Source organism: Tinamus guttatus, unplaced genomic scaffold, assembly GCF_059628265.1.
Source record: "Tinamus guttatus ecotype Peru unplaced genomic scaffold, ASM5962826v1 Tinamus_guttatus_pri_ptg000618c, whole genome shotgun sequence".
Classification (NCBI taxonomy): domain Eukaryota; kingdom Metazoa; phylum Chordata; class Aves; order Tinamiformes; family Tinamidae; genus Tinamus; species Tinamus guttatus.
In genome coordinates, this window is record NW_028289152.1 from 108,876 (window position 1) to 133,897 (window position 25,022).

The 25,022-nt window shown below is 48.1% G+C and overlaps 1 protein-coding gene across 1 annotated transcript; it reads right to left on the reverse strand.

Moving 5' to 3' along the window:
• LOC148592319 (olfactory receptor 6C4-like) lies at positions 1 to 25,022 on the reverse strand. The gene is made up of 3 exons (XM_088535193.1): positions 24,115 to 25,022; positions 15,657 to 15,819; positions 1 to 81 (listed from the first exon to the last, which is right to left on the reverse strand). Exons 1-3 carry the CDS (start codon positions 25,020 to 25,022, stop codon positions 1 to 3), a joined length of 1,152 nt encoding a protein of 383 aa, XP_088391319.1.

The following is a 25,022-nucleotide window of genomic DNA, read 5'->3' on the forward strand; positions in this document are numbered from 1 at the left end:
TCACGAGGTGATACCTGCCAATCTGGACCTGAAGATCCTCTCGAGCTGGCAGACCAGAGAGAGAGAGTTGCTGACGGGCTCCTGCGGAGACAGCGTAGGCCTCAAAGTCAGGAGTTTTTCCCCCTTTCCCCTCCCCGCCCTGCCCACTCTCTCTGCAATGTCCACTTTTATGCCTGGTGCATCCTGGCACGTAGGGTCAGTCCGACCCAGGAGGCAGGCCGGAGGGCGGACAAACTCCACCTCTAGTTGCGCAACTCTCCCGTCTGGGTGCGCAGGCGCGCATGCCAGTCGGGGGTCCCAGCCCTCAATTCGAGGGTCCTGCCTTCCTCCTCTTCTTCCTTATTTCCAGGTGTTTGGCCTCCGAAGCTAGTTTGGAGGTCGTCTGCGGTTAAGTTGGCTACAAGCCCAGCCGAGCGGCCATCTTCAACAGGTTTCCGGGGGTGGGGGCTGCCTGTGAAGCGGGCTGAGCAGCTGCATCCCTGCTCCTTATCGCTCAGCCTAGGCAGGCAAACATCTTCTTTCCCAAGGTCTGGCCTCTTCTTCTCACAGGAGATTTTTATGACTCTACAGATCACAGAAATTTCCATCTCCAATACACCCACAAAAAGGACAAAAAAAGAAAGTTCACCCAAGAGAATACATACAGGACACATTTGAGTCATGCAGGTCTCAGAGAAGACATGAAAATGTCCCAAGGCAGAGAGTAACTGGAACCTGTACTTCGATGCATATTTGAAGGTGTTGCTTATAAATGGCTTTTTGAGTGTCCTTCACAAGGACTGGCAACACAAGCTGACAAAACATGCCATGAGCAGCTGCTTGCTTGGCCAGACAGGGAGGATGAGTCCAGCCACCCCCTAGTCCTTCTGAACTTGAGAATCGGCTGGAATGCAAGGGGATTCATCTCTTACCAAATTTGGCCCCCCATCAAACCGCAACAATCCTCACTGAAGGTGAGAAGGGACAGGAGGAAGGAGAGTACTGAAGCCATGCCCCAAGTTGAGAAAGTGGAAAATAGAATTGAGAAGATCCTCCTTATGTCCTATGGATTTGTGGGAAAGCAGAGTTCTCTAGGCAGTGAGTGTGAACGATCCCTGCCTGAGGCTTCTTTTGGCCACTGACCAACCTTGTCATGGCTTTACTATAAAGGGTGCAGGTCATGCTCTAGTTTTGCAATGCAATTTTTACTACTGTGTTCTCAGGAAAGATATCAGAAGGCCCTCTTTCATTGCAGTGGGAAGCTACTTCCTAGGTCTTCCAAGGATATGGAGAGCACAGTTCTGGTTTAGCTCAGCTCACCAGTTACATCAAAAACACAATTGGCAGACATGCTAACCTGCTGGTATTAGCTTAGGGGTATGAGAGAGCTGTCAGGAAGGCTCAAGAGAAGGGACAGAAGAGGGGGTGAGAAGTGATCTTCGTGCACTGGAAAAGAACAGATGCCAGGCCTAATCTTCATTGTTTCTCTTGACCCCACAGGTCCAGAAATATCACTTCAGAATTAACGAGAAAGGGACTCATGCCTTTCCTCCAATCTGAATGCCTGGGGAGATTTCCCTTCCCTTTGCCTTTTGCTGAAGTGACAAGGAAAGCAACTGAAAGAGAATGGGGGAGAAGCGCACTTTTGGGAAACTCTTTGCAATAAACACCAGTATTTCCTCAGACATGTTTTCCAGAAGTGTCTGTTAGGGATTGACCTGTTGGAAAGCAGCTCTGTGGAGAGGGATCTGGGAATCCTGGTGGACAAGAAGTTAACCATGAGGAAGCGATGTGTCCCGTGGCCAAGCTGGCCAAGGGGATCCTGTCCTGCATCAGGAGGAGTGGTGACAGCAGGTCAAGGGAGGTCATCCTCCCCCTCTACTCAGCTCTGGTGAGGTCACACCTGTAGTACTGTGTGCAGTTCTGAGCTCCCCAGTACAAGGCCGCTGTGGAGCTTCTAGAGGGGACCAGCGTAGGGCAACAAAGATGATTAAGGGACTGAAACATCTATCATATGAGGAAGTACTCTATGAGCTGTGCCTGTTTCGCCTGGAGAAGAAAAGACTGAGATTTTATCAGTATGTATAAATACCTGAGGGGAGAATGTAAAGAGGATGGGGCAAAACTCTTCTCGTGGTGGCGTGACAGAACAAGGGGTAATATATATATATTGAAACACAGGAAGTTTCATCTCGATATGACTAAGAACTTCTTTACTGTGAGGCTGACAGAGCCCAGGAACAGGCTGCCCAGAGAGGTTGTGCAGTCTCCTTCTCCGGAGATACTCAAGACCTGCCCAGATGTGACCCTGTGCCATGTGCTGTTGGTTTCCCTGCTGAGCAGGGGGGTACTACTAGATGATCTCTTGAAGTACCTTCCAACCTCAACCATTCTGCGATTGTGTGATCTGTAAGAGGCAAGGAACCATCAAAAATGGAGCTTGTGGTCCACATGATCGCAGTGTTTGTAAAGGCCCACTTAAAGGCCCACACTATCCATCTCTGTCCTTTTTTCATCCTACTGTAACACCCTTTTAGTAGACTTATCTCTGCCTACAAAGGTGTGAATGGGAAGGTCAGTGCCACTATCTGAACACACGATGATGCCTCATTCATAGCAACTCCCCTGCTTGAGCTCTGCTCTGCAGCGGCTGAGCGGGCTGTGAGGAGCCAGGAGCTCTACCCATGGGCGGCAGAGCACTTAGTCCTCCTGTACAGTGGTGAGAAGGAGGGAATAGACTAGATATGACGTACAGAATTTCTGTCAGGTGAAATGGAATGCTCTTTTGGATGGCCTTTTCAGCATCTTAATCTTCAGTTCAATGAGGTTTTGAGGAATAGAGTAACAGAGTCTTAGGGATTTTTATATATGTGTGTGTGTGCATATATATATTTATATGTGCGTGCATATATATATATTCATGCAACCTTTTTTTTCTTGTGGAAATTTTTTTTTTCTGAGAAGAAAGGATTCACTGACACTTGGTGTACGGTGAGGACAGCTAGTCTGTCCATTAGCTTTGTCCCAGCTGTAGGGGGCTTCCAATTCTTTCCACTGGAGCATGATCACACTTATCACACACCTGAAAAAGAAACCAGCCACTGCTGAGTGCAGAGGAATTTAGCTTGGAAGTGAGGATCTTCAAGCTTCCGGCCCTTTCTCAGAACCCCCAAGGGAGATGTGCACATTGCCCTTCTAGCCAAGGACACACAAGGTGTTTTCAGCTGCCCATATGTGGGGAGACTTGATCAGAGGAAGAGGTCTGCCCGAGCAGGACTGGCCATGACTGGCCCAAATCAATCCTCCCCTGACAATTCTCTTAGTTCCTCTCATTCTCTGTTCTTCTGTGCTGCCTGGAACTGTCCCTGCCAGGAGCTGTTCCTCTGGCCCAACAGCTTCTCCCTGACAGCACTCACAGAGATGCTTTGATGTTATGATCTCCTTCCATCTTCTGTGTGCTCAGTTGTGCTCTCCTGAAACCCCCTGGCTCTGGGCACTGGGCAGGAACATTTCTGTGCATGCAGGTCCTGAAGAGCAGGTTGGAGAAAACCTGATCCTCTCACCCAGTACTTCTCCCTGCTGCTCCATGAGAACATGCCCAGGCTGGCTGAGCACTGACCCTTGCAAGTGGCAGAGTCCCTGTCCTGCTTGTGCACGCAGCACCCTGTGGCACAGGACACTGCTCTGAATTACAACCCTGAGAAGATTTGAGAAGACTCCTCCAGGCACCCCAGTAGCACTACTCTGCTGCCAGAGATTTAGTGTGTCAACAGCTGTGCAGATTTCTCCAATAATGACCCCTCCTCTGTCCTTCCACTCTACCCTCTCACTTTTCTCTCCCTTTCTGTCCTCTCTTATCTCATGTTACCATCAGCAGGCAGTGCCTAGAGCTCTGCTGCTCTTCACATAGGAGCTGCTCCTGGACAGATCTGGCTTTCGCTGCCAGGTTGCCATGAGTTCAGCCTATACCAAAAGCCTTTTCTCACTTGGGAACAGTGGCCCAGCTCAACAGATGACTTGATTTCTCCTTTGTACTCTCTCCTCCTGGCTGATACTCCCTGAGGCAAAATAGAATAATCGTGTAGATCTCTGCATTAAAACAGCTAATACAATTCTGTGCAGACACCTGATTTAGTGACAAAAAATAGCCCAGCATCATGTCACATGCTTGCCACTCCAGCATGTCTTTAGTGGATAGAGCTGGGGACCCACAAGAGAACCATGCCCTTTTGGAGTTGTTGCTCAGGAACTGTCCAGTACTCTTTGAGCAGGCTCTTCTTGATATTCAATACATACAGAGATTGCAACGTTTAATAGAAAAGTTTATTTTGAAGATAGTTGATGTTACAAGAGATTTTGATTTAGCAGCATGATTCCATGATGTACAGAAATCACAAATGCACTTAAATAGTTGAGTCGCAATACCAATGTGATCGCTTTTATCAGTATCACGCTCATGATGCTGGGCATCCCTATTGGCAGAAAAGGAATACACGGGATGAGTCACTGATCTCTTAAAAATTCCTTTGTTAGTTGTTCAGGTTTTATTCCGTATGTTTACACCATTTAATCCACTCAAGACTTAGAGCTGCTTCTCTAACATGAAGGTCTTCTTCTGGTGCTCCGTTTGTTGGGATAAAGTTCTCCGTACAGCAAGAGCGATTAGTGAGTTATATGCTACATGGTACTGGAGCTTCCTAGGCACTTCACACTTTGCCCATCTCCTCTGCATCTTCTTGTGTGGTAGGGTTTTATTGGTCGGTCACTAAGTGGCAAGAAGCAAAACCTTTACTTTTCACAAGAATACATCAAAGTAACTTAAGAATGAACTGAACAACACAAAGCTTAGTTATCCAATATCTTGGGAATGGGGAGTAGAGGCACATGGGATAGATACTAGTGCTGCCAATATACCCATTGGTTCAGTCTCCTTCTGGCATCTTTGAGCTCCTTGTTCCTCAAGCCGTAGATGAGGGGGTTCACTGTTGGAGGCACCACTGAGTACAAAACAGCCAGCACCAGATCCAGATTTGGTTGGGAAATGGAGAGGGGCTTCAGCTGGGCAAACGCAAGTGTGCTGACAAACAGGGTGACCACAGCCAGGTGAGGAAGGCACGTGGAAAAGGCTTTGTGTCGTCCCTGCTCAGAGGGGATCCTCAGCACAGCTCTGAAGACCTGCACATAGGACACCACAATGAAAATGAAGCATCCAAAGCCTAAGCAGGCAGTAACCACAATAGCTCCAGATTTCCTGAGGTAGGAGACTGTGCAGGAGAGCTTAAGGATCTGGGGAATTTGACAGAAGAACTGGTGCAGAGATTTGCTTTGACAGAGTGTTATTGAAAATGTATTAGCAGTGTGCAGGACAGCACAGAAAAAAACGCTGCCCCAGGCAGCTGCTGCCATTTTGATACAAGCTCTGCTGCCCAGGAGGGTGCCATAGTGCAGGGGTCTGCAGATGGCAACAAAGCGGTCATAGGCCATGACAGTGAGAATAAAGTACTCAGCCAAAGTTAAAAAGACAAGCAGAAAGACTTGAGCAGTACATCCTGAGTAGGAAATGGCCCTGGTGTCCCACAGGGAATTGGACATAGATTTGGGGACAGAGGTGGAGATAGTGCCAAGATCAAGGAGGGAGAGGTTGAGAAGGAAGAAGTACATGGGGGTGTGGAGGTGGCGGTCACAGGCTATTGCTGTGATGATGAGGCCATTCCCTAGGAGGGCAGCAATGTAGATGCCTAGGAACAGCGAGAAGTGCAAGAGCTGCAGCTCCCGCGTTTCTGAGAATGCCAGCAGGAGGAACTCATTGAAGGAACTTCTGTTGGACATTTGCTCCCTTTGGGCATGGGGACTGTCCAAGGAGAGAAAGACATTGACAAGTTAGGACAGACTTCTCTGAGTGCTGCTTTCTGCTTCTTACACCTCTGCCCTCCTCACAAAAGCAGATATTACCCCTCCCCATCTTTGCTTTCTGTGCAGTGTCAAATGTCAAAGACCCTTCAGAGTCAAATGGTCAATTCTCCTGCAGATGGGGTGTCCTGAAGAGACAGGTGGCTCATTCCCAGACAGTTCCTCTCACCCCACAGTTCATTGCTTAGAACCCCACAGGTTAGAGGAGGACTTGGGCACCTCATTGTCAAGGCAGGTCTGCATGGCAGGTGCCACAAGTGCCTTGTCTGAACTGCATCTGAATCCCCCTCACCAAGGAGTCCAAGGGAAAGGACAAGAGCAGCACAGACAGGTGGGGAGACATGGAGCAATGGCATGATATTACTGCCAAGGGAGGCAGGGACACAGAGAGACATGAAGGCACTCTTGTGTTTCTCCTCCTCTGGATATGAGACCACCAAAGATATAGCTCATGACTTAGACTCAACTTAGGTTGAGAGAGGAGAAGAGGTGCTGAAATTTGTAGTTTCCACCCACACTTGGACTCTGATGCCTGGAGGTGTCCTTGCAGGAAGCAGTGTCTCTCTTCCCACATCTCTCCCTTCTCAGTGCTCACAGACCACATCCCATCCACTGGGCACTCAGAACTGTTCTGAATCACAGCTCTAGACAGACCTGTGTGAATCCGCTAGATTCCTCCTCCTGCACTGTGCCAGGGAGAAGGTAGCAGGACACCCTGTCCTTCTGACCATGTGGCAGTGAATTCCAAATGGTAACATCTCCTCCTCCTCCCTACTGCAGAAGTTGGGAGGATTATCCTTAAAAGACAGTAATGGAATGGAAGCTTAGAAGACTCCTCCAGTGTTCTCTGTAGCATTCATCTACAACTAGACATTTCCCATGCAAAAGGCTGTGAAGATTTCTCCCCCAAGGAGCTCTCCTCTGCCCTCCTCCTCCAGACTGCCTTTCACGTCGCTCTGCCTTCTCTCACCTTATGGCAGCAAGAGCAGGCAGTGCCTGGAACCCTGTTACTCTTTGCTGAGGAGCTTCTCCTGGGCAGAGTGTTGAGGATGGTGAGGAATGATGCAGTTGTCCCATAAGAGAGAAGCACTAATATGTTTTACTGAGGTAAGATACACTAAATTAACATAGTTCCATGATAAATAAGACAATGATTAAAAATGAACAATGGCAAGGTTTACTCACTTATGTACTGCATGGAGAACAGGGTCAGATGAAAGTGTCAAGCAGACCCTCCTGTTGAATCATCAGTTTCACAATGGACCCCCTTGCTTTCCAAACTCCTTGTCAGGGGAACCTGGCGGTCGCTGAATCCAATCCTATTCTCATATGTGGCCAGCAGTTGACATCTAAAGGATTATGCGCCCAATCGATCAGAGATACAACTAAGGAAAGTTTCAAAGGTTTGCAAAGCCTCAAGAGTCACTTACTGAGGATCTGTCGTGGGGAAGGAATCTTAAAAGTCGAGGAGTATCCTTGAGCGGTGTCCCTGCTGCAGAGGAGGTGCTGCAATACAGCCCGCTGCAGTGAAGGAGAGCTCATGGTGCTCTGGGCTGCGCGCGCTATTTATGGAGGGGAGGAGAAAAGATGATGGACTCATAGTCATATTTGCATACTAGATGGATTTTAGTTGGGGCATGCTCAATGAGCCCCTGCCTATGTACTGTTTATGGAGTGCTCAGGTTGGAGGTAGAGCACATGAGGAGGAGATGGGGGAGGAAGAGCATACGTTCACACAGAGCTGCGTCTGGGCAGTGCTGCCAGGTTTCCATGAGCTCCCTCCATCCCAGGAGCCTGGCAGAGACTCTGTTGAAGGCATAAATTTCTCTTCCTGCTGGGAAGCAGTCAACGAGGTCACCCTATGGTTTCTCTCTGAACAGTGCAGAGAGACTGATTCCACCATTGCAGTTTGTCAAATCGGGGGATATTTAACTACCAGAGGTGGAAGTAACCCACTCTGGAGATGCCTCTTCCTATCTCTTAGCTACAGTGGATCCCTAAACAGGAACAAGAAGGGAGCTCATTTTCCCTGGGTTCAGATGTTTCTTGAGATAGTCAATCTGGACATACCATGCCAGTTATAAACTTTTGGGATGGAGTGGGATTCAGCTGGCTCCCACAAACACGCAGGAGGTGTGGGAGCTGTACCAAAGCTGCAGGGTACACAACAGAGATGTGTGCATGCAAGCTCCTTGTCCAAGCTCCTATTATAAATGAGGGGAAATGGAGGTTGGGAGCCAGTTGCCCACACACAAATACCATGGGACCTTTGAAGAAACAAGGTGGTCCCAGATTTGTGCCAGTGTTTTGTTGCTTTGATAGAACAAGTGCGAGACCTTCATGCTTCTAGAGCATCACATGGGGGCCAGGTCTGGAATTTCCTTGGCTATCTGCAATTGTTCTAGAGGCCTATTGCTACTACTACAGCTCCACACACTACAGAACTGAGACACCGGCAGACCCCTACTGTGCAAATAGCTCATGTAATTCAGTGCAGACACTTAATTCAGTGACATAAAAATAGGTCCTCAGGGCCTTGTCAAATGGCTGCATTGTCCAGCACAACCACATGTGTCTAGCAGGTACAGCATGAGACGTATGGGAAAGCCATTCCCTTCTTGGGTGGTTGCTGGGCCAGTGCCCCTGGGCATCCCAGGTTACCAACCTGTGCCCAAACAACTAAATTCTGCTATTGTTTTTAGGAAAGGTCCATCCCACCCACAGCCAAGCATGTTTCATACATGAGAGGCACATCACAGCAAAGCCTGCACTGTAGTTTCTACATTCTCAAACTCTTCTAGTTCTGCGCTTGCTGCACCTCTTCTCACCCACAGATGGTATGACCAGGGCCTGTGTAGATGATCTCCACAGAGTGGCTGGGTTACAGGCTGTCCTGTAGTGTGACTGGATTACAGTCTTCTTCAATGGCACTTTGTCCTACCTGGAGACTGGTTCACCTCTGTCACAGGGCCCAAGGTGCTATGAAGTCAGCTCAGGCAGAAACCCCTCTCCTGCCATTTCTGAACAGCCCAGTTCTCTTTCTCACTGGCCTCAGGTACTGGCTGGCCACTGGCTGTCTATGCCAGGATGTCACTGCTCTGAAGTGGAGGCATTGCACACATGGTCTTAGCCTTTGGGAACAGGTTTCCCCATGGTCAGTGCACACTCTGTGCCACAGCAGAAGCTCTACAGTCCATTTGTTCATAAGTGAATGCAGCTTGGGGCACAAACAGGAGCAGATGGAGGGTCACAAGGTCTCACAGGGCTGAAACCTTCTTAGAAGAACTGGCATGTGATGAGATCACTCAAAGAACTGTAGGGCTATGATAGCACAGTACAAGCTGTTCAGGAGAGGCTTTGAGGGAAGGCAAGGAGGATGGGAGGATGCCCTTTGTGTGTGAAGGGGAAGCTCAGAGGTGTCGTGTTCCATGCTGGGGGAGACAAGAGTTTGGGTGAGGGTTTGTGCGTGAGTATCAGAGGATAAGTGTGACACTGCAATGGAAGTTCTGGACTACCTGATTAGGGTGAGGTTGACACAGACCCCTTTAAGCAACCTGAGCAAATCTGTGACTCAGAGGCCATGGTTCTTATGGGGAGAGTGTAATCTCTCTGACATGCCCTGGAGGACAATCAGTGCAGTGCAAGGACTGCAGCAGGGTTTTGGAAGGTGTCAGGGAATATTTCCTAGCAGAGCCAACATGGGCCACAAGGGCTTTCCTGGTTGTGGAAACTGCAAGCAAAGAGGAACTGAGGAGGGATGAGATAGCCAGTGCCAGCCTTGCCTACAGTGTCCTTGAAAAAGAGGGGTGAGGAAGGACAGAGGCAGACTCTGGCCTTCAGAGGAGCAGACCTGAGCCTTGGGAATCCCAAGGCAGCCATCTCTGAAGGGCCCAGGAACTCCAGGAAGCCCCTAAGTCTTTAAGGGCAACACCCACCAAGCACACGAATGCTCCATCCTGATAGGCAGTAAAGCTGGTAAGCATCTCAGAGGACCTGCCTGGCTAAACAGGGAACTCACAGCTAAGCATCAGGGCGAAAAGGTAGCACATGGTAGGGGGATGGAGGAGAGGCTGCACATCAGAAATTTAGAACTGTGGCATTGACATGGTGTTAGGGAAGACAGTGCTGCCCTAGGATTGACACTGGCAGGGGATGTTAAAGGCATAAGGATGAACTGCTACTGCTTCAGTAAAAATAAAAGGAGAAGGTGGGCTGACTGCTGAATGGACAGGGAATGCAGGTAGGTCTGAGGAACTCATCACAATGCTGGTTTCCATTTTCACCTGAAAGGTTTCCCAGTCTTGTGCCTCAAGTCATGACTGAGGAGAAAAACAACCAGCAGGGTTGTGAGATTACTGAGGGACTACTCGTAAGAACTCAAACTATACAATGACCATCAACGGTGCTTCATGGACTGCATAGGAGGATACTTTTAGAGCTGACTCTGTCATAGCAAGGCCTCTCTCTATCATCTTTGAAAGCTTGTGGAGACTGGGAGAGGCTCCAAAGATTGCCAAGAGGCAAATGTTACATCCATCTTCATAAAAGGCCCACAGGACTTAGTGGGGAGCTGCAAGCATTTCATCCTCACTTTGGTGAGGAATGTACCATGAAGTGAATCCTTTCACATCACATTCATGTAGAGGAAGAGTCCACATGGTTTTCCCAGGGCAAGTTGTGCCTCACCAACTTTATTGCCTTCTCTGATTAAATAGCTGCATTGCACATGAAGAAGAGCAAACATTTTTTATCCAGAATTTAGCAAAGGGTTTGACATCGTCTCCTACCATAGTTTTGCATGCAACTTAGGGATTTACCATTTAGAGGGTTACACAGCCTCATGCATAGAAAGCTTCTTGGATGGTAAGGCTGAGAGGGCAGTGACGAACGGATAACCCTCTTGGGGAGCGCAGAGAGAAATGGAGCAAGAGTGATGACTTCAGGAACCTGACCCTTTTATAATCTGTATTAGTGACACAGAGGAGACAGCACTTGCCATGTTGTGCCTGTGGTGCTCCAGGTCTCTCTGAGGGATCTCTGTGATTTGTGTTTCAAGGAGAAGCAAGTGAGGACAGAGAGACATGAGCAGAGGTAGAGGGGGCAATGGGTGCGAGTAAGGTGACAGAGCAGTTGGCTTATCTGCTGTTTTCTGGGAAACAGGCACAGGCATGGGACACCACAGGACAGCTTGTGGTGGAGATCGCTATGGGCACTGCCAAAGCTGCAAGGACCCAACAGAACTTTCTTTGTCTATCTCTGTCACTGAGGCCTTGAAGAAGATGCTGCTTCCTTAAATCCCTGTGGCCTCATAGCCTCCTCACATTCAGGGAACTCGGGAGGTGCCATATTGCTGTCCTGCACTTGTCCTTGCATGTCCCTACCCTCATATTGCCTCCAGAAAGAGCCCTGAGCAACATATGGAGGAAGGGATCACCCTCCCCACGGGCTGGGTGTCAGTGCCTGCTCAGTCTACTGGATAAAGCATGTGGAGGTTGACTTGCCATCAGAACCACCTATACATTGCCTTTGTCTATCTACAATCAGCACCTCTAACATCCTGCTTTATCAGTGCCTGGGGAGCCTTCTTTGGTAACAACCCTCCATGGGACTCATTAATGCTCCAAGAAGCTTTTGGGTTTTCTTCTGACTTCAGCTTCTTGAGGGCTTTGTTCAATCTCCTCTCAGGATGTGAGGTTCATGGACTCAGCACCAAATACACCCAAGGGGTCATTAAAGTGCTACAAAGCTCTAAGGACCCATGACTCTCCTATTTTTCTTCAGTTCTTCAATTCTTGATGGCTACTTGGAGAGTTTTCAGCAGTGTATAGACCAGAGGAACATACCAGTGAGCACCTGAAAAGAAGGATACCTGCTTTTTAAGCTCTCTTTATTTTTCTTACAGAATAAATGATATCTCCAATTCATATTGACCCACAGGATCTTGTAATGAAATCTGGACATGTAGGAAAAGCAGTATGTTCAGTATGAGGATTAGTGGACAAACTTTCTCTCCACGTCCCAACATTCCATTTCCCTAATCAGCCACTGGGGACTTGCATCTCTCCTGTTAAAATATAACTTTTTCCATTCAAGTCTGTACCTGAATGTTACAGCTCCTCTACACCAATTCCCACCTGCTTTCCTTAGACAACTAGTTGCAGACGCAGGAAGTTTTCTTCTTAACTATAAATATAAAAAGAAATTGTATAGTTGATAAAGAAATAAAATACATTCCTTAACTGAGGAATGTAGAGATTACATCCACAGTTTAAAAGATATAGCAGTAGTAACACAAGCTGAAGGGTGGATCAATATGCTTCTCTCCTGAAATTCATTGGCTAGCTGAAAAGTTCCACAATTTCAGCATGGGACACCAATGACATTAGGATTACTCAACCCTTTTATCCGACAAAAGGGTGTTTGCTCAACATTTTTTCAATGTTGAAAACCACTCCTCAGCTTTTCAGGCAGAGCTCAAGTGTCTAACCACAAGCATCCTGTGACACTTGAAGAGGCTCTGTTGCATCTAAGGCACCTACTTGGGGCTGCCAAGTCTTGCAGAGGGCATGTGGGAGACTAGAGCCCTCTAGGTGCAGGTGGAGATTGGGCAAAGGAGTCCTGGGCCCCTACAATGACACTAGACATCCGTGATCTTGTGACTGCATCTTATACCAGCTCTGATGATAACTTTCCTTTTCAGAACAAGAAAAAAAAATCACACAAATCACAATAGTTTTCTCATCCTCAAAGCCAGTATAGTAAAATAAAACAAAACTAAGAGTGGGAAAGGAACACAAAGTTTTGTAAAAGCTGAAAAGTGTATCAAAATACATTCTTTGTATTAGATCATGTTCTCAATTTCTTTCTTTTTCTATTTTTATTGATATTTTCTAAAAATTTCTGTTATAATCAAGACTGCATCTTTACAAAGTTATTGTCTATCTCCTGCAAAGTCCAATGTCCCTGCAGACATTCCCTCCCCAGGGCTCTCAATCCACTGATAACTGCACAGAGTGACTTGCATCCTGAGGGCCAGAGCTTCTGGGTCAGGATGAGCAAGCAAAGAAACATGTGCTGGGTGTCATCCTCACACATGTGATGTCTTCTTGCAAAGGCCTACCTTCTTCAGGCAACAGGAAGAAGAGACACATTTGCAAGACCTTGTCCTCACAGGGACTTGTCCCCTCTCTGTATCTGCAGGAGGTGCAACACAGCAGGGCACAAGCCCTCCAGGAGGTGGACAGTAGAAGTGATTCAGGTCAGTCTCTTCCCTTCGGTAACACTACGGCAATGAGCACACTGCGGAGTGTGTCCAGAGGAGAGCTCTGAGGAAAAGGAGACATTCTGAGTACCCATTACCCTGCTAGCAGGATGGACACAAAGTCGCTCCTTCCTGTTCCTCAAGAGACATGCCCAAGGAGCCACCCCAGATGTAGGCGACCAGGGAGCAGGACTGAAGGTGGTCAGATGTCGTGAAATTCAGCAGAAATGACCAACTCCAGCTTTGAGTAGGACAAAAAAAGTCAGTTTTCCCTGTTCTATTAGGAACCTGCTTTGAACCAGTCCCTCAGCTAATCACCTCTGCTAGGGCACAGGAAAGCAGGTTAGTGCCTAATGGCCTCTAAGATGGTTGTGGCTTGTTACCCAGATATGATGTCACAGTCTCTGATGTCACCGTTGCTGGTGACCCTGCAGAAGATGGTCAAGCGCAGACTCAGTTGCTTGGCTTCCCCCACCTTTCAAATCAGGCTTTCCCTTTTTGGGGTTTCCCACCTGCAATATGTGTTTGGGAAAAAAACACAACCAAACCACCAACCAATCAACTAAGAAAACTTGACTTGAGATTGAAGGAGTCTGTGTGAATCAGCCTCTGGTATGGAAAGAAATCTGAAGAAACTAAATCTCTGTTGTCTGAACATGTCTGCCCCTGTGAAACTATCTGCAAGTCAAAGAGATGGTTGGAAAAGAGAGTTGTCTGTGTAGGAGATACATATAGGTCTGTTAATATGGAGAGCTTTTTCACTCTTGCAGCATGCTTGGAGGGTGAAATTCTGCTTTCAGTCCTGGGACACATTACCTGGGTCTGCAGTGTGGTGCCACAATGGGTCTCCTGTTGGAAACATCACAAACTGGTGAAAGATAAATCTCGCATAGAAATTCAAAGTGGTTTCACCCCTCACCCAGCATTGTGTTTAAGCTGGAGGAGTGGATGGCCTTGGAAGGTGTTTGTAAATCATGGTCTTACTGAGATGTTCATCAGGTGCAGCCAATACCCCCAACCCAAAACCCACCTGTTTTGAAGCCTCATTATCTCTGTCAGTCTTTTCTACCTGTTACCTCCCCCTGAGCAGTTCACACCAAATATCTCAACCTGGCACAGGTGCACACAGTCATAAAAGAAGAAAAATGCTGCCATTCAGCTCCTGTGTGTGTGAACTGGAGTGTGCAAGCACACACTAGACTGCTCACCCGACAAATGCAGGTGTTCTGGAAAAGGGACCAGGACATGCAGGGTGCAGAAGAGCAGAGCCCAGGTTGTGTCCTGTGTTGCAGGCACACACTGGGGAAGCTGTGCCTAGTCCATCCTCCCAGAGCAGCCCCTCACATCACCCCTTCCCAGCACTGGCTACTGATTCCAGCAGTGCAGTGGCAAATGGCCATCTCCATTCTCCTGCATGTCTCTCCATGCCCACCATGCTCCCCAAGACAGCATGAGAGCCCTGGCCCTGCAGTCAGTCCAGCAGCTCCTGCTGCACCAAGGACAGAGCAGCCTGCCCCAGGCTCATGGCCTGGATCCAGCCTGTGGTCACTAGCGGATCACACAGGGACTATGAGCTTGTCCTCTGCAGTCCACTAAGTTCACAGGCAGAGCTACAGACCCTTTTATTGATCTGGGTGTATTTTCAACTACATCTTCTCAAGAAGATGTCAGGTATGTGTCTGAGGAGATCCCCTTGTGTTTTAAAGGTGTCCTGCCCCTGTCACTACTCACAGGACTCCAATGGAAACATAACCGTAACACCACCAAGTTGTGATTTGCTCTTGGGCTATATACACACACCAGAGCACAAGTGGAGAGTGTGGGAATGAGGAGAACAGCCACGAAAAGAGAAAGTCCTGCTGCTGGAAGTGGAAGTGTCTGCAGGAAAACTGTAGTCTTCATGCAAAGGCTGCAGCCAGGAATTGACTACTGCAGCAATGAGGGCCTTGAAGAGCAGAGGGTCTGTCCCCACAGGCTGCATCCAGGCTCTCCTCCTCTCCACTCCCACTCCACTGTGAGCACTGGAGCGCTGGGGAGGGCAAAGACCAGCCCACAGAGACACAAGGCTGGCACCCTTGCAGGAAGGAGCGGGAGATCACACCCTGACTCTGGCCAGGAGAGCTGTGCTCTCCTAAGGGACAGGGGACCCGTGCTCTCAGCCCAACTTGACTTGCCAAAGCCCTTGGTGTCATTGCTGAAAGAGACACCGCACAGAGAAACCCTCTGCATCGCACTGAGTGCATCTGAGTGAGCTGAGACTAGCAGGCTATGAGGTCCCCACATCTCTACTGAGGAAGGGAGAAGTCTGTCTTTCTGCTTCAACAAGGTCTCTGGGTCAGATTCAAAGGATTCCATGAAGACAGGTGGCATGAACAAACACAATTTTTCCTTTAATAAGAATGTAATAGGGAAAAGTCAGTAAGAAATGAACAACAACCTTGATGCCGGCGACCCTGGGAATGAGGAGGAGGTGCACATGGGACACTTAACGGTGCTCACATTGTACCTGCTGAAGCAATTTTCTCAGCGCATCCTTGAGTTCTTTGTTCCTCAAGCTGTAGATGAGGGGGTTCACTGCTGGAGGCACCACCGCGTAGAGAACAGCCACCCCCCGATCCAGGGATGGGGAGGAGATGGAGGGAGGCTTGAGGTAGGCAATCATGAGGGTGCTGAGAGAAAGGGAGATTACGGCCAGGTGAGGGAGGCACATGGAAAAGGCTTTGTGTCGACCCTGCTCCGAGGGGATCCTCAGCACAGCAGTGAAGATCTGCACGTAGGACAGCACAGCAAAAACAAAGCATCCAAATACTAAACAAACAGTAAATACCATGATAGGAGCTTCCCTGAGGTAAGAGTCTGAGCAGGAGAGCTTGAGGAGCTGAGCAACTTGGCAGAAGAACTGCTCTATTACATTGCCTCGGCAGAGTGGTAGTGAAAATGTGTTGGCAGTGTGGAGGAGAGCAATAAGAAAACCACTGCCCCAGGCAGCTGCTGCCATTTTGAGACAAACTCTGCTGCTCATGAGGGTCCCATAGTGCAGGGGTCTGCAGATGGCAGCAAAGCGGTCATAGGCCATGACAGTGAGAAGAGAACATTCTGCTGAAAGCAGGAAAAAGAGGAAAAAGACCTGGGCAACACAGCCCAAGTAGGAAATGGCCCTAGTGTCCCACAGGGAATTGGCCATGGATTTGGGAACAGTGACAGAGATGGAGCCAATATCCAGGACAGAGAGGTTGAGAAGGAAGAAGTACATGGGAGTGTGGAGGTGGTGGTCGTAGACTATGGCTGTAATGATGAGACCATTGCCCATGAGGGCAAGAAGGTAGATGCACAGAAACGCTGCAAAGTGCAAGAGCTGCAGCTCCCGTGTATCCACGAATGCTAGGAAGAGGAACTCATTCAAGTAGCTGATGTTGGACATCTGCTGTCTTGCAGCACTGAGAGGGGCTGTTCAAGCAAGTAGAGATGTAGACAAGTTAGTGAAGACTGCCATGAGCAGAACTTTCTCCTAACTCCCTTCCCTGCAGTAAACTGTTTATCTCTCCCCATCTCAGCAAAACTGCCACAGAGCTCCATGGCTTGAGCCCATTTTGTGCTGTGTTTGCTGTCAGGACATAGAAATCATCTGGATTGCTCCAGCACTCTGAGTGAAACACTGTGATTCCTAGGAGCAAAAGGAGTCACTGTGGTGCTAATGCAGGGCAAGGACAGCTCCTTGGCCATCCACCTTCTTCACAGCTGCCCTGTACTTGCACCTCTGAGGTTCAGGACCATTCCACTCATGTTACCCCAGGAAAAAAATGGCACCACTGAGCACAGAGGAATCTAGTACCAAAGTGCACATCAGCAAACTCTGCACCCTTCCTCAGAGGATGTCATGTTCTGCAGGGTGGATGTCTGAACTTCATCTGAAGCTCACACTGGCCAGACAGTCCCAGGGCAAGAACAGGAACAGCATGGACAAATGGTTAACACAGAGCAATACCATGATATTTCTGCTTAAAACAGAAGGGAGAAGGAGAGGGAGAGGATGCTGAGGATCTCATGAGTATGAGATCCTTCTCAAATGGAGACTGGACCTGGCCTGCAGGGGGTCTCTCCTTCCACCCAGAGCTTCTCCCTGCAGTCCCCAGGCAGGCTGAGTGTTGACCCTTGCAGGCAGCAGAGTCACTGCCCCAGGCACACAGCACCCTGAGGTGGCAGGGACACTCTGATAGTGTGGCAAGGAATCCCTGCTCCAAACACCTCCTGCTCTGCACCAGGGAAATGAGGAGAGCCATCCTGGCAGATGCTATCGGCCATGGGATGTGGTAGCTGTAGAGGACTCCTCAGGGTACCTCATGGTCATTGCCTGGCAAGGGAGAGACTTACTGTGTTAGGGGCTATGAAGATTTCTCCACCATGGAGCTCTCAGACATCCTCCCACCTCTGAACATCTTTAACTTCTTTCTGTCTCATTTGTCTCGCTCATCTTGCTTGTCTCAAGTTGGCACCTGTAGGAAATGCCCGCAGCTCTGCTGCTCTTTGCGGAGGAGCTTCTTCTGGACACACTGCTGCCAGGTTGCCACGAGCTCCACCCCAGGAGCCTGGCCATGCTAGGAAGAGTGGCACAGCTGGAGGCGTGACTTGATTTCTCCTCTTGCTCCCTCCTCCTCCTCCTGGGAAATGGTCATTGAAGCAGACTCAACTAATTATCTATGGTCTCCTGAAACACAAAGTCAGACTGAAGCCAGCATTAGAAATTGTATCATCAGAGGATGGTTATCTACGAAAGATGGAACTATCGCACTCTGGGAGGCCCTATGCCCACCTCTTACCTATGTAGCAAACTTAGATGGGGGCAAGGAGTGAGTTCATTTACCCATCCTTCAGATGAGTCAGCCTGGGCATCTCATGCCAGGTTTTCAAGCCCTGGGGTGGAGCAGGATTTAGATCCCTTTTGTTCACTCTGCAAACTCAGAAGTGGCTCTGAAAGAAGTGGCTCTCCTGTTGCCAAAACTAATGTGTGCATAACACATATTGTTGTCTAAATTCTTATTATAATCCCTGGAGATTGAAGGTCAGTTACTCACGTGCAAACACAGAATAGCACAAGGAGTCACAGAATGGTTTCTCTGCGGAGAAAGACCTGGGTGTCATGGTGGATGATAAGTTGACCATGAGGCAGCAGTGTGCCCTCGTGGCCAAGAAGGCCAACGGGATCCTGGGGTGCATTAAGAAGAGCGTCTCCAGCAGGTCGAGGGAGGTGATCCTGCCCCTCTACTCAGCCCTGGTGAGGCCACATCTGGAGTATTGTGTCCAGTTCTGGGCTCCACAGTACAAGAGGGATGTGGAGCTGCTGGAGAGAGTCCAGCGCAGGGCCACAAGGATGATCAGGGGCCTGGAACATCTTCCCTACGAGGAGAGGCTGAGGGAGCTGGGCCTGTTCAACCTGGAGAAGAGAAGGCTGAGAGGGGATCTAATCAGTGTATATAAATACCTCAAGGGAGGGAGTGCAGAGGACGGTGACGGTCTCTTTTCAGTGGTGGCCACTGATAGGACTAGAGGAAATGGCCGGAAACTGAAACACCAAAAATTCCATAGGAACTTAAGGAAAAATTTCTTAACAGTGAGGGTGACAGAGCACTGGAACAGGCTGCCCAGAGAGGTTGTGGAGTCTCCTTCTCTGGAGATCTTCAAAACCCGCTTGGATGCAGTCCTGTGCCACGTGCTCTAGGTGTCCCTGCATATGCAGGGGGGTTGGACTAGATGACCTCTAGAGGTCCCTTCCAACCTTAAGCATTCTATGATTCTATGATTCTATGATTCTATGAATGGTTGAGGTTGAAAGGGACCTCTGGAGATGACCTAGTCCAACCGCTATGCTCAAACAGGTTCACCTAGAACATGCTGCCCACAGTTGAGTCCAGGTGGCTTTTGAATATCCTCAAGGAAGGGAGACTCCACAACTCCATACCTGTTCCAGTGCTTCGTTACTGTCACAGGAAAGAAGTTTTTCCTCAACTTCTGATCGAATTTTCTGTGTTTCATTTTGCGTCCATTGCTTCTCATCCTATCACTGGGCACCACTGAAAATAGCTTGCCTCCATCTTCTTGACAGTGGCCTTTAAGATATTTGTGCATGCTGATAAGATCCCCTCTCAGTCTTCTCTTCTCTAGGCTGAACAGACCCAATTCTCCAAAACTTTCCCCATAGGAGAGATGCTCCAATCCTTTCATAATCTTCGTAGCCCTGCTCCCGTAGTTCCCATGTCCCTCATCCTGGGCAGCCCAGAACTGGACACGGACACAGTATTCCAGAGGTGACCTCACCAGGATTGAGTAGTGGGGGAGGATCCCTCAACCTGCTGGCAAAATGCTTCCTAATGCACCCCAAGAAAGCATTGACCTTCTTTGCCACAAGAGCACCTTGCTGGCTCATGGCCAGCTTGTTGTCCACCAGGAACCCCAGGTCCCTCTATGCAGAGCACTTCTCCAGACAGTTGGCACCCATGGGGGTATTTCTCCCTAGGTGCAGGACCCTGCCCCTCCCTTTGTTGAACTTCATGAGGTTCTTCTCTGCCCATCTCTCCAGCCTATGCAGGTCTCCCTCAATGGCAGCACAGCTCTCTGTTGTTTCAGCCACTCCTCTCAGTTTTGAATCATCAGTAAACTTGCTGAGAGTGCATTCTGTTCCTTCATCTGATCATTGATGAAGTTGAATAAAAGTTAGACCAAGTACTGACCCCTAGGGAGGAACTGTCACGGAACGAGTGGTGGTGGGGGTGAGTGACAGAATGCACTTCACTCCTGTGAAAGAAATAGTAATAGGTTTTATGGAAATGGACTCTGGCTTAACAAAATTATATGGCAATGTCACTTATTATTTACTGCCACTTGCTCTCTATGCCAGCATTTCTCTGCTCTGAAGCAGGGCCATTGCACACATGATGTTCTTGGCTCTTTGTAACAGGTTTCACCTTGACCAATCTGCGCTCTGTGCCACAACTGCTGCTCTGCAGCCTAAATTCACACAAAAGCATGCGGCCTGGGGCACAGATAGGAGGCGATGGAGATGCAGGAGCTGTGCCACCTTGTTGGAATACCTGAGAAGTGATGGTCTCACTCACATGACTTCAGGGCTACAATGGGAGGGCAGAAGCTCATCAGAAAAGACCAACAAGGACGTTACCGATGGGGAGATGCCATTTGTGTGAAGGGGCAGTTGGAACATAAGGAGATATATCCCATATTCCATGGGATATAGAAGGGGCTGAGTGCTTGTGGGTGAGCATCAGGGTGGCTTTGTGATGAGATTTACAGACCACTGGATCAGGGTGAGGAGGTTGATGCAAACATCTTCAAGCAACCTGAGAAGGTCTTTGCATCACAGGCCTTGCTTCTTATGGGGGGACTTTATTTTTTCCAACTTTCAGTGAAATGAAGTAGAGAAGTTTGTGGAGGGCCTGAGGACAAATTAGCATAGCTGTAAGACAGGACAACAGGGGTGGTGCTCAATTGCATCTAGTACTCGCAAGCAAGGAAGAACTGATCAGGGATGTGATTAGCAGTGGAAACTTTGGCTGCAATGACCATGAAATAGTGGAGTGTGGAGTGCCAGATCCTGAATGGACTGAGGAAGGGCAGTAGCATCCTGCAGACTTCGACCTTCAGAGGAGCAGACTTGAGCCTCTTCAGGGGAGTGGTGGTGGAATCCCAAGGGAGACAGTTCTGAAGAGCAAAGGGGGTCAGGAAAGGCATTAGGTCTTTAAGGACAGCACCCACCAGACATAAGAATGTTCCATTCCCATAATCAGTAAAACCAGTAGATATTTCAGGACACTAGCCTGGCTAAACACTGAAGTCATGACTGACGTGCATTAGAAGTCTTCATGGAAGAGGTAAAAGCAGGAGCAGGCTGCAGAGGAGGAAGTCAGAAATACTGTATGGTGTGATGATGTACTGTTGGTTGAAGGGAAGCCAAAGCTATTCTAAGATTGCCACTTGCAGGGGATTTCAAGGGTATGAGGAAGTGCAGTTACTACTGCTCTAACAGGGAAAGAATAACAAGGAACTCATGGGCTCACTGCTGAATGGGGCAAGGGCTTGAGTAACAGTAGATGTAGCTAGGTCTGAGGACCTTCTTAGATTCAGTCTTCACCAATAAGGTGCTCCAGGTTTTCTGCCTTGATTCGGGAATCCGGATGAGAAAAGCAATGTGCAATGATGAGCAAAAGCAATGCTGAAAGAGGGATTATGTGCAAGAACTAAACCTATACACATTTCTGGAAATGATTGGATGGTATCTGTGGACACTAAGTTGGCCACTGTCATAGCAAGGCCACTCTCTTTCATCTTTGGGATAAAGGTTGTGGAGATCAAGGGAGATCTCAAAGACTATATATGAAAAAAGGAGTATGGTCTGCCTATCTTCAAAAAGGGCCAAAAAAACAACCTGAGGAACCGTGATCTGTTCAGTCTCATTTTGGTGAGGAGTGTGTCATGGAGCAATGTTTTTGGATCACATTTCTGGCCACATGAATGAGAAGATGTCTGGGAACAGTCAACATGGATTAACTGAAGGCAGACCATTCCCCACTGGACCGATTGTTTTCTGTGATAGAAATCCTAACCTTGTGTAGGAGCAGAGAGTTATGGATGCTATTTAACATGAATTTAGCAAGAGGGTTGACACTGTCCACCGCAATACTCTTGGAGACAAGTAGGGATGTTATGATAGGATGGAGAGAGAACCAGATGGATAAAAAGCTGATTGGATGATCAGGGTCAGAGGGTTTTGGTGAATGGGCTGTGTTGAACTGGAAGCTGGTGGCAAGCAGAGTATGCAGGGCTCTGTACTGCCACCTATCCTGTCTAACTGGTTCATTCATGACCTGGAGGATGCAAATGTCATCACATTTGTAAATGTTACTTGATTAGGCGGAAAAGTCATATACGTGAGGACTGCCCTCCAGGTGGACCTCAGCAAGTGGGAGGAATGGATTGTCAGGAACCTCATGGAAAACAATAACAATAAGAACAACAAATTCTGGGTCCTGCACCTGGGATATACCATCACCTAGCAGTGCTATGGGGCCTCTCAGACATGTCAGGAATGACTCAAGCTACCTGGCCAATCTTGAGGGCAATCAAAGCCAAGGGGGCACCTGATTTTACTAAGCTTAACATGGGATGCCTATGTTCGGGCAACCAAATGCCTCCTTGGGACTTTTGGTCCTATTTGAGACTATTTTATATAGTTTGCAGTATCACTTTCTCTATAGGAATCTCTTGAAGACAATTCTCACTTCCTTTTTTCTGAGGTTACAGATGACAGGATGGGGGTCCCAACTGTATAAACCAGGGCAAAGTATTTGGCAACGTCTGAAAAGCCCCCTTTCAGCATTGTAAGTATCAGCCATGCCTGAGCCAGAGTCACCACTGCAAGGTATAAGCACCAGGTGGAAAAGCCTCCATGTTTACCCACAGCTGAAGGCCTTTTCAGAACCAGTCTGAATGATTTTGGCATGAGAAATAACTGCTAGGAAAAAGGGAAGGGTGCCGAACACCAAGATGATGACGTACAACATCACTCAGCTCCAGAAAGTGTCTGCCCAGGCTAGTTCCAATCTGGGGGGTTGTGGTGGTGTGGGTGAATGGCATGGGGTGCAAGGAAGTCAAAGGGAACACCTGATAGGTCTGTCCTGTCTGCTCTGGTAGGACACTCTGGCTCGAGCACCAGACTGACACAGAGACCTGCACTCATGATGAGAGAATGATGCAGGGAGTCATTTTTGGCCACACAGGACAATCCCAGGACATGGCAGCCAGGAGAAGGCTTTTGGTGTTGCTCAGTAAAACCACAAAATGCACCTGGGCAGCACAGTCAAGGAAGGAGAACTTGCCAACTTCTGCCAGAAAATCCAGCATCATTTCTAGCTGAGTGACTGATATGTAGCAGATAGCCTTAAACTCTGATGAATCAAGGATGAGAACAGCTGCTTAGGATATACACTTACAAATGCATTCAGATTATCCAAGTGAAAACCACAGGGTAGTTTTCCTAAGAGAAGACTTGAATTCACAAACACACAAAGTTTTAATATTTCTTTGTTTGTTTTCCTGGCATACTTACTTTTTTTTTTTTTTTTTTTTTTTTGTGTGTGTGTGTGTGTGTGTGTGTGTGTGTATTTTTGCAGTTCTAGCAATGCCAAATCTCTGAGATAAAAATAGGGTTTTAGGAGGGGAAAGTGGTCGGCATCTGATTCTTAATCTACCTACCTATGCATATGAATGAGTAGGAAGATTGGAATTTTTACTCATTGTTCCCATCCTTGCCTTAAAAGAGAATCTTTCTATTACAGGCACAGATCAGATTTTGAATTCTTCCATCTCACTGTTCAGTTTCCCCCTCTCTTTCTGGCACTCCTCAGCATTTCTTCTCTTTCTGCATCTAATTTTTGAGAGCCTCCCATCTTATTTCTATCAGCTATAGCTTGCACTTCAAAGAAGAAGCATTAACTGATGTTACTCTCCAGCAGAACACTTTATTTGAAATTTGAAAACTTTATTTGAAAACATGATTATATGATGAAAATTTAGTAAAACTAGTAATAAAAAATTGACAGCCATTTCTTTTCACTTTACCACTCCATTTTGAGTAGTCTTTCTGTTCCTTTCAGTCTTAAAGCTTTTTGTTCTGATTAGGAGACTGTTTTGTGCCCAACAACCACATAGCACCACACAGACCTCCATCACTGCCTGAAGTGCAGGAGAATGTTGGTGGGGCCTGACACAACAGTACTGCCATGAAGATGACCTTTGAGACGTGCTATTCCTCAACATTGGCTGTAACGGGCCACATTCTGACGGAAGACACCATGAATGCTGAGATCCTGTTGAGATTTGTCAAGGATTGACTTCCTACAAGCCATGATGATTCTCATGGCTTTCTGGCCTCCTCACCAATCCCCAGACAATGGTGCCAAGCATTTTTCCAGGCTTCTTTCATTTGCTGATTCCTTAGGCTGAATATGAAGGGATTTAAAAGAGGAGTCACAATGCTGGAGAGAACAGAGAGGATTTTGTTGAGGTGTCCAGGGTTCACGTGGGAAGGCGTGACATAGATGAAGATGGAGATGCCAAAACCCAGGGAAACAACAGTGAAATGAGAAGCACAAGTGGCAAAGGTTTTCTGCCTGCCCTGGGCAGATGGGATACGGACTATGGTCAAAATGATCCAGGTGTAGGAGAACACAGTCAGTGCCAAGGAGCCGAGGAGCAGGAGAATGGACACCACAAAACCCCTCAGCTCAGCAACCCAGATGTCCGTGCAAGCGAGGTGCAGGAGAGGTGCACTGTCACAGAAGTAGTGGTCAATGACGTTGGGACCACAGTATGGCAGCTTGGCTTTCAGGACCACTAATGGCAAGATCAAGACCACACCACCCACCCACGCACCCAGGAGAAGCTGGCCACACACCCTTTCCGTCATGATGGTGGGATATCTCAGGGGGTGGCATATTGCCACGTAGCGGTCATAGGACATGATGGCGAAGAGGATGAACTCTGTTGCAGCCAAGGAGAAATAAAAGTAGCATTGGCTAAAGCAGCCAGCAAAGGAGATGGTCTTCTTCTCTGACAGGAAGTTTGCCAGCATTTTTGGAACAACAGAGGAAGTCATGGACATCTCAATGAAGGGCAAATTGCTGAGGAAGTAATACATGGGAGAATGGAGATGGCAGTCTGTATAGACCAGTACAATGACAAGAGCATTTCCCAAAACAGTCACTAAATAAGCGAGCAGGAACACCACAAAGAAGATGATCTCCACTTCATAGTGGTTTGGAAATCCCACGAGAACAAACTCTGCCACAGGCGTGACATTCCCCAT

Bases quoted from the DNA above. Each gene is read 5' to 3' on its own strand.
- LOC148592319 (XM_088535193.1), bottom strand. From the start codon at position 25,022: ATGGGGAATGTCACGCCTGTGGCAGAGTTTGTTCTCGTGGGATTTCCA. The intron at 15,820-24,114 runs GCACCATTGTCT...CCTTTCTCTCAG, and splicing joins GAAGCCTGGAAAAATGCTTG to CACCCTCATGATTGCCTACC. The intron at 82-15,656 runs GTACAATGTGAG...CTGTCTCCGCAG, and splicing joins TGAGAAAATTGCTTCAGCAG to GAGCCCGTCAGCAACTCTCT.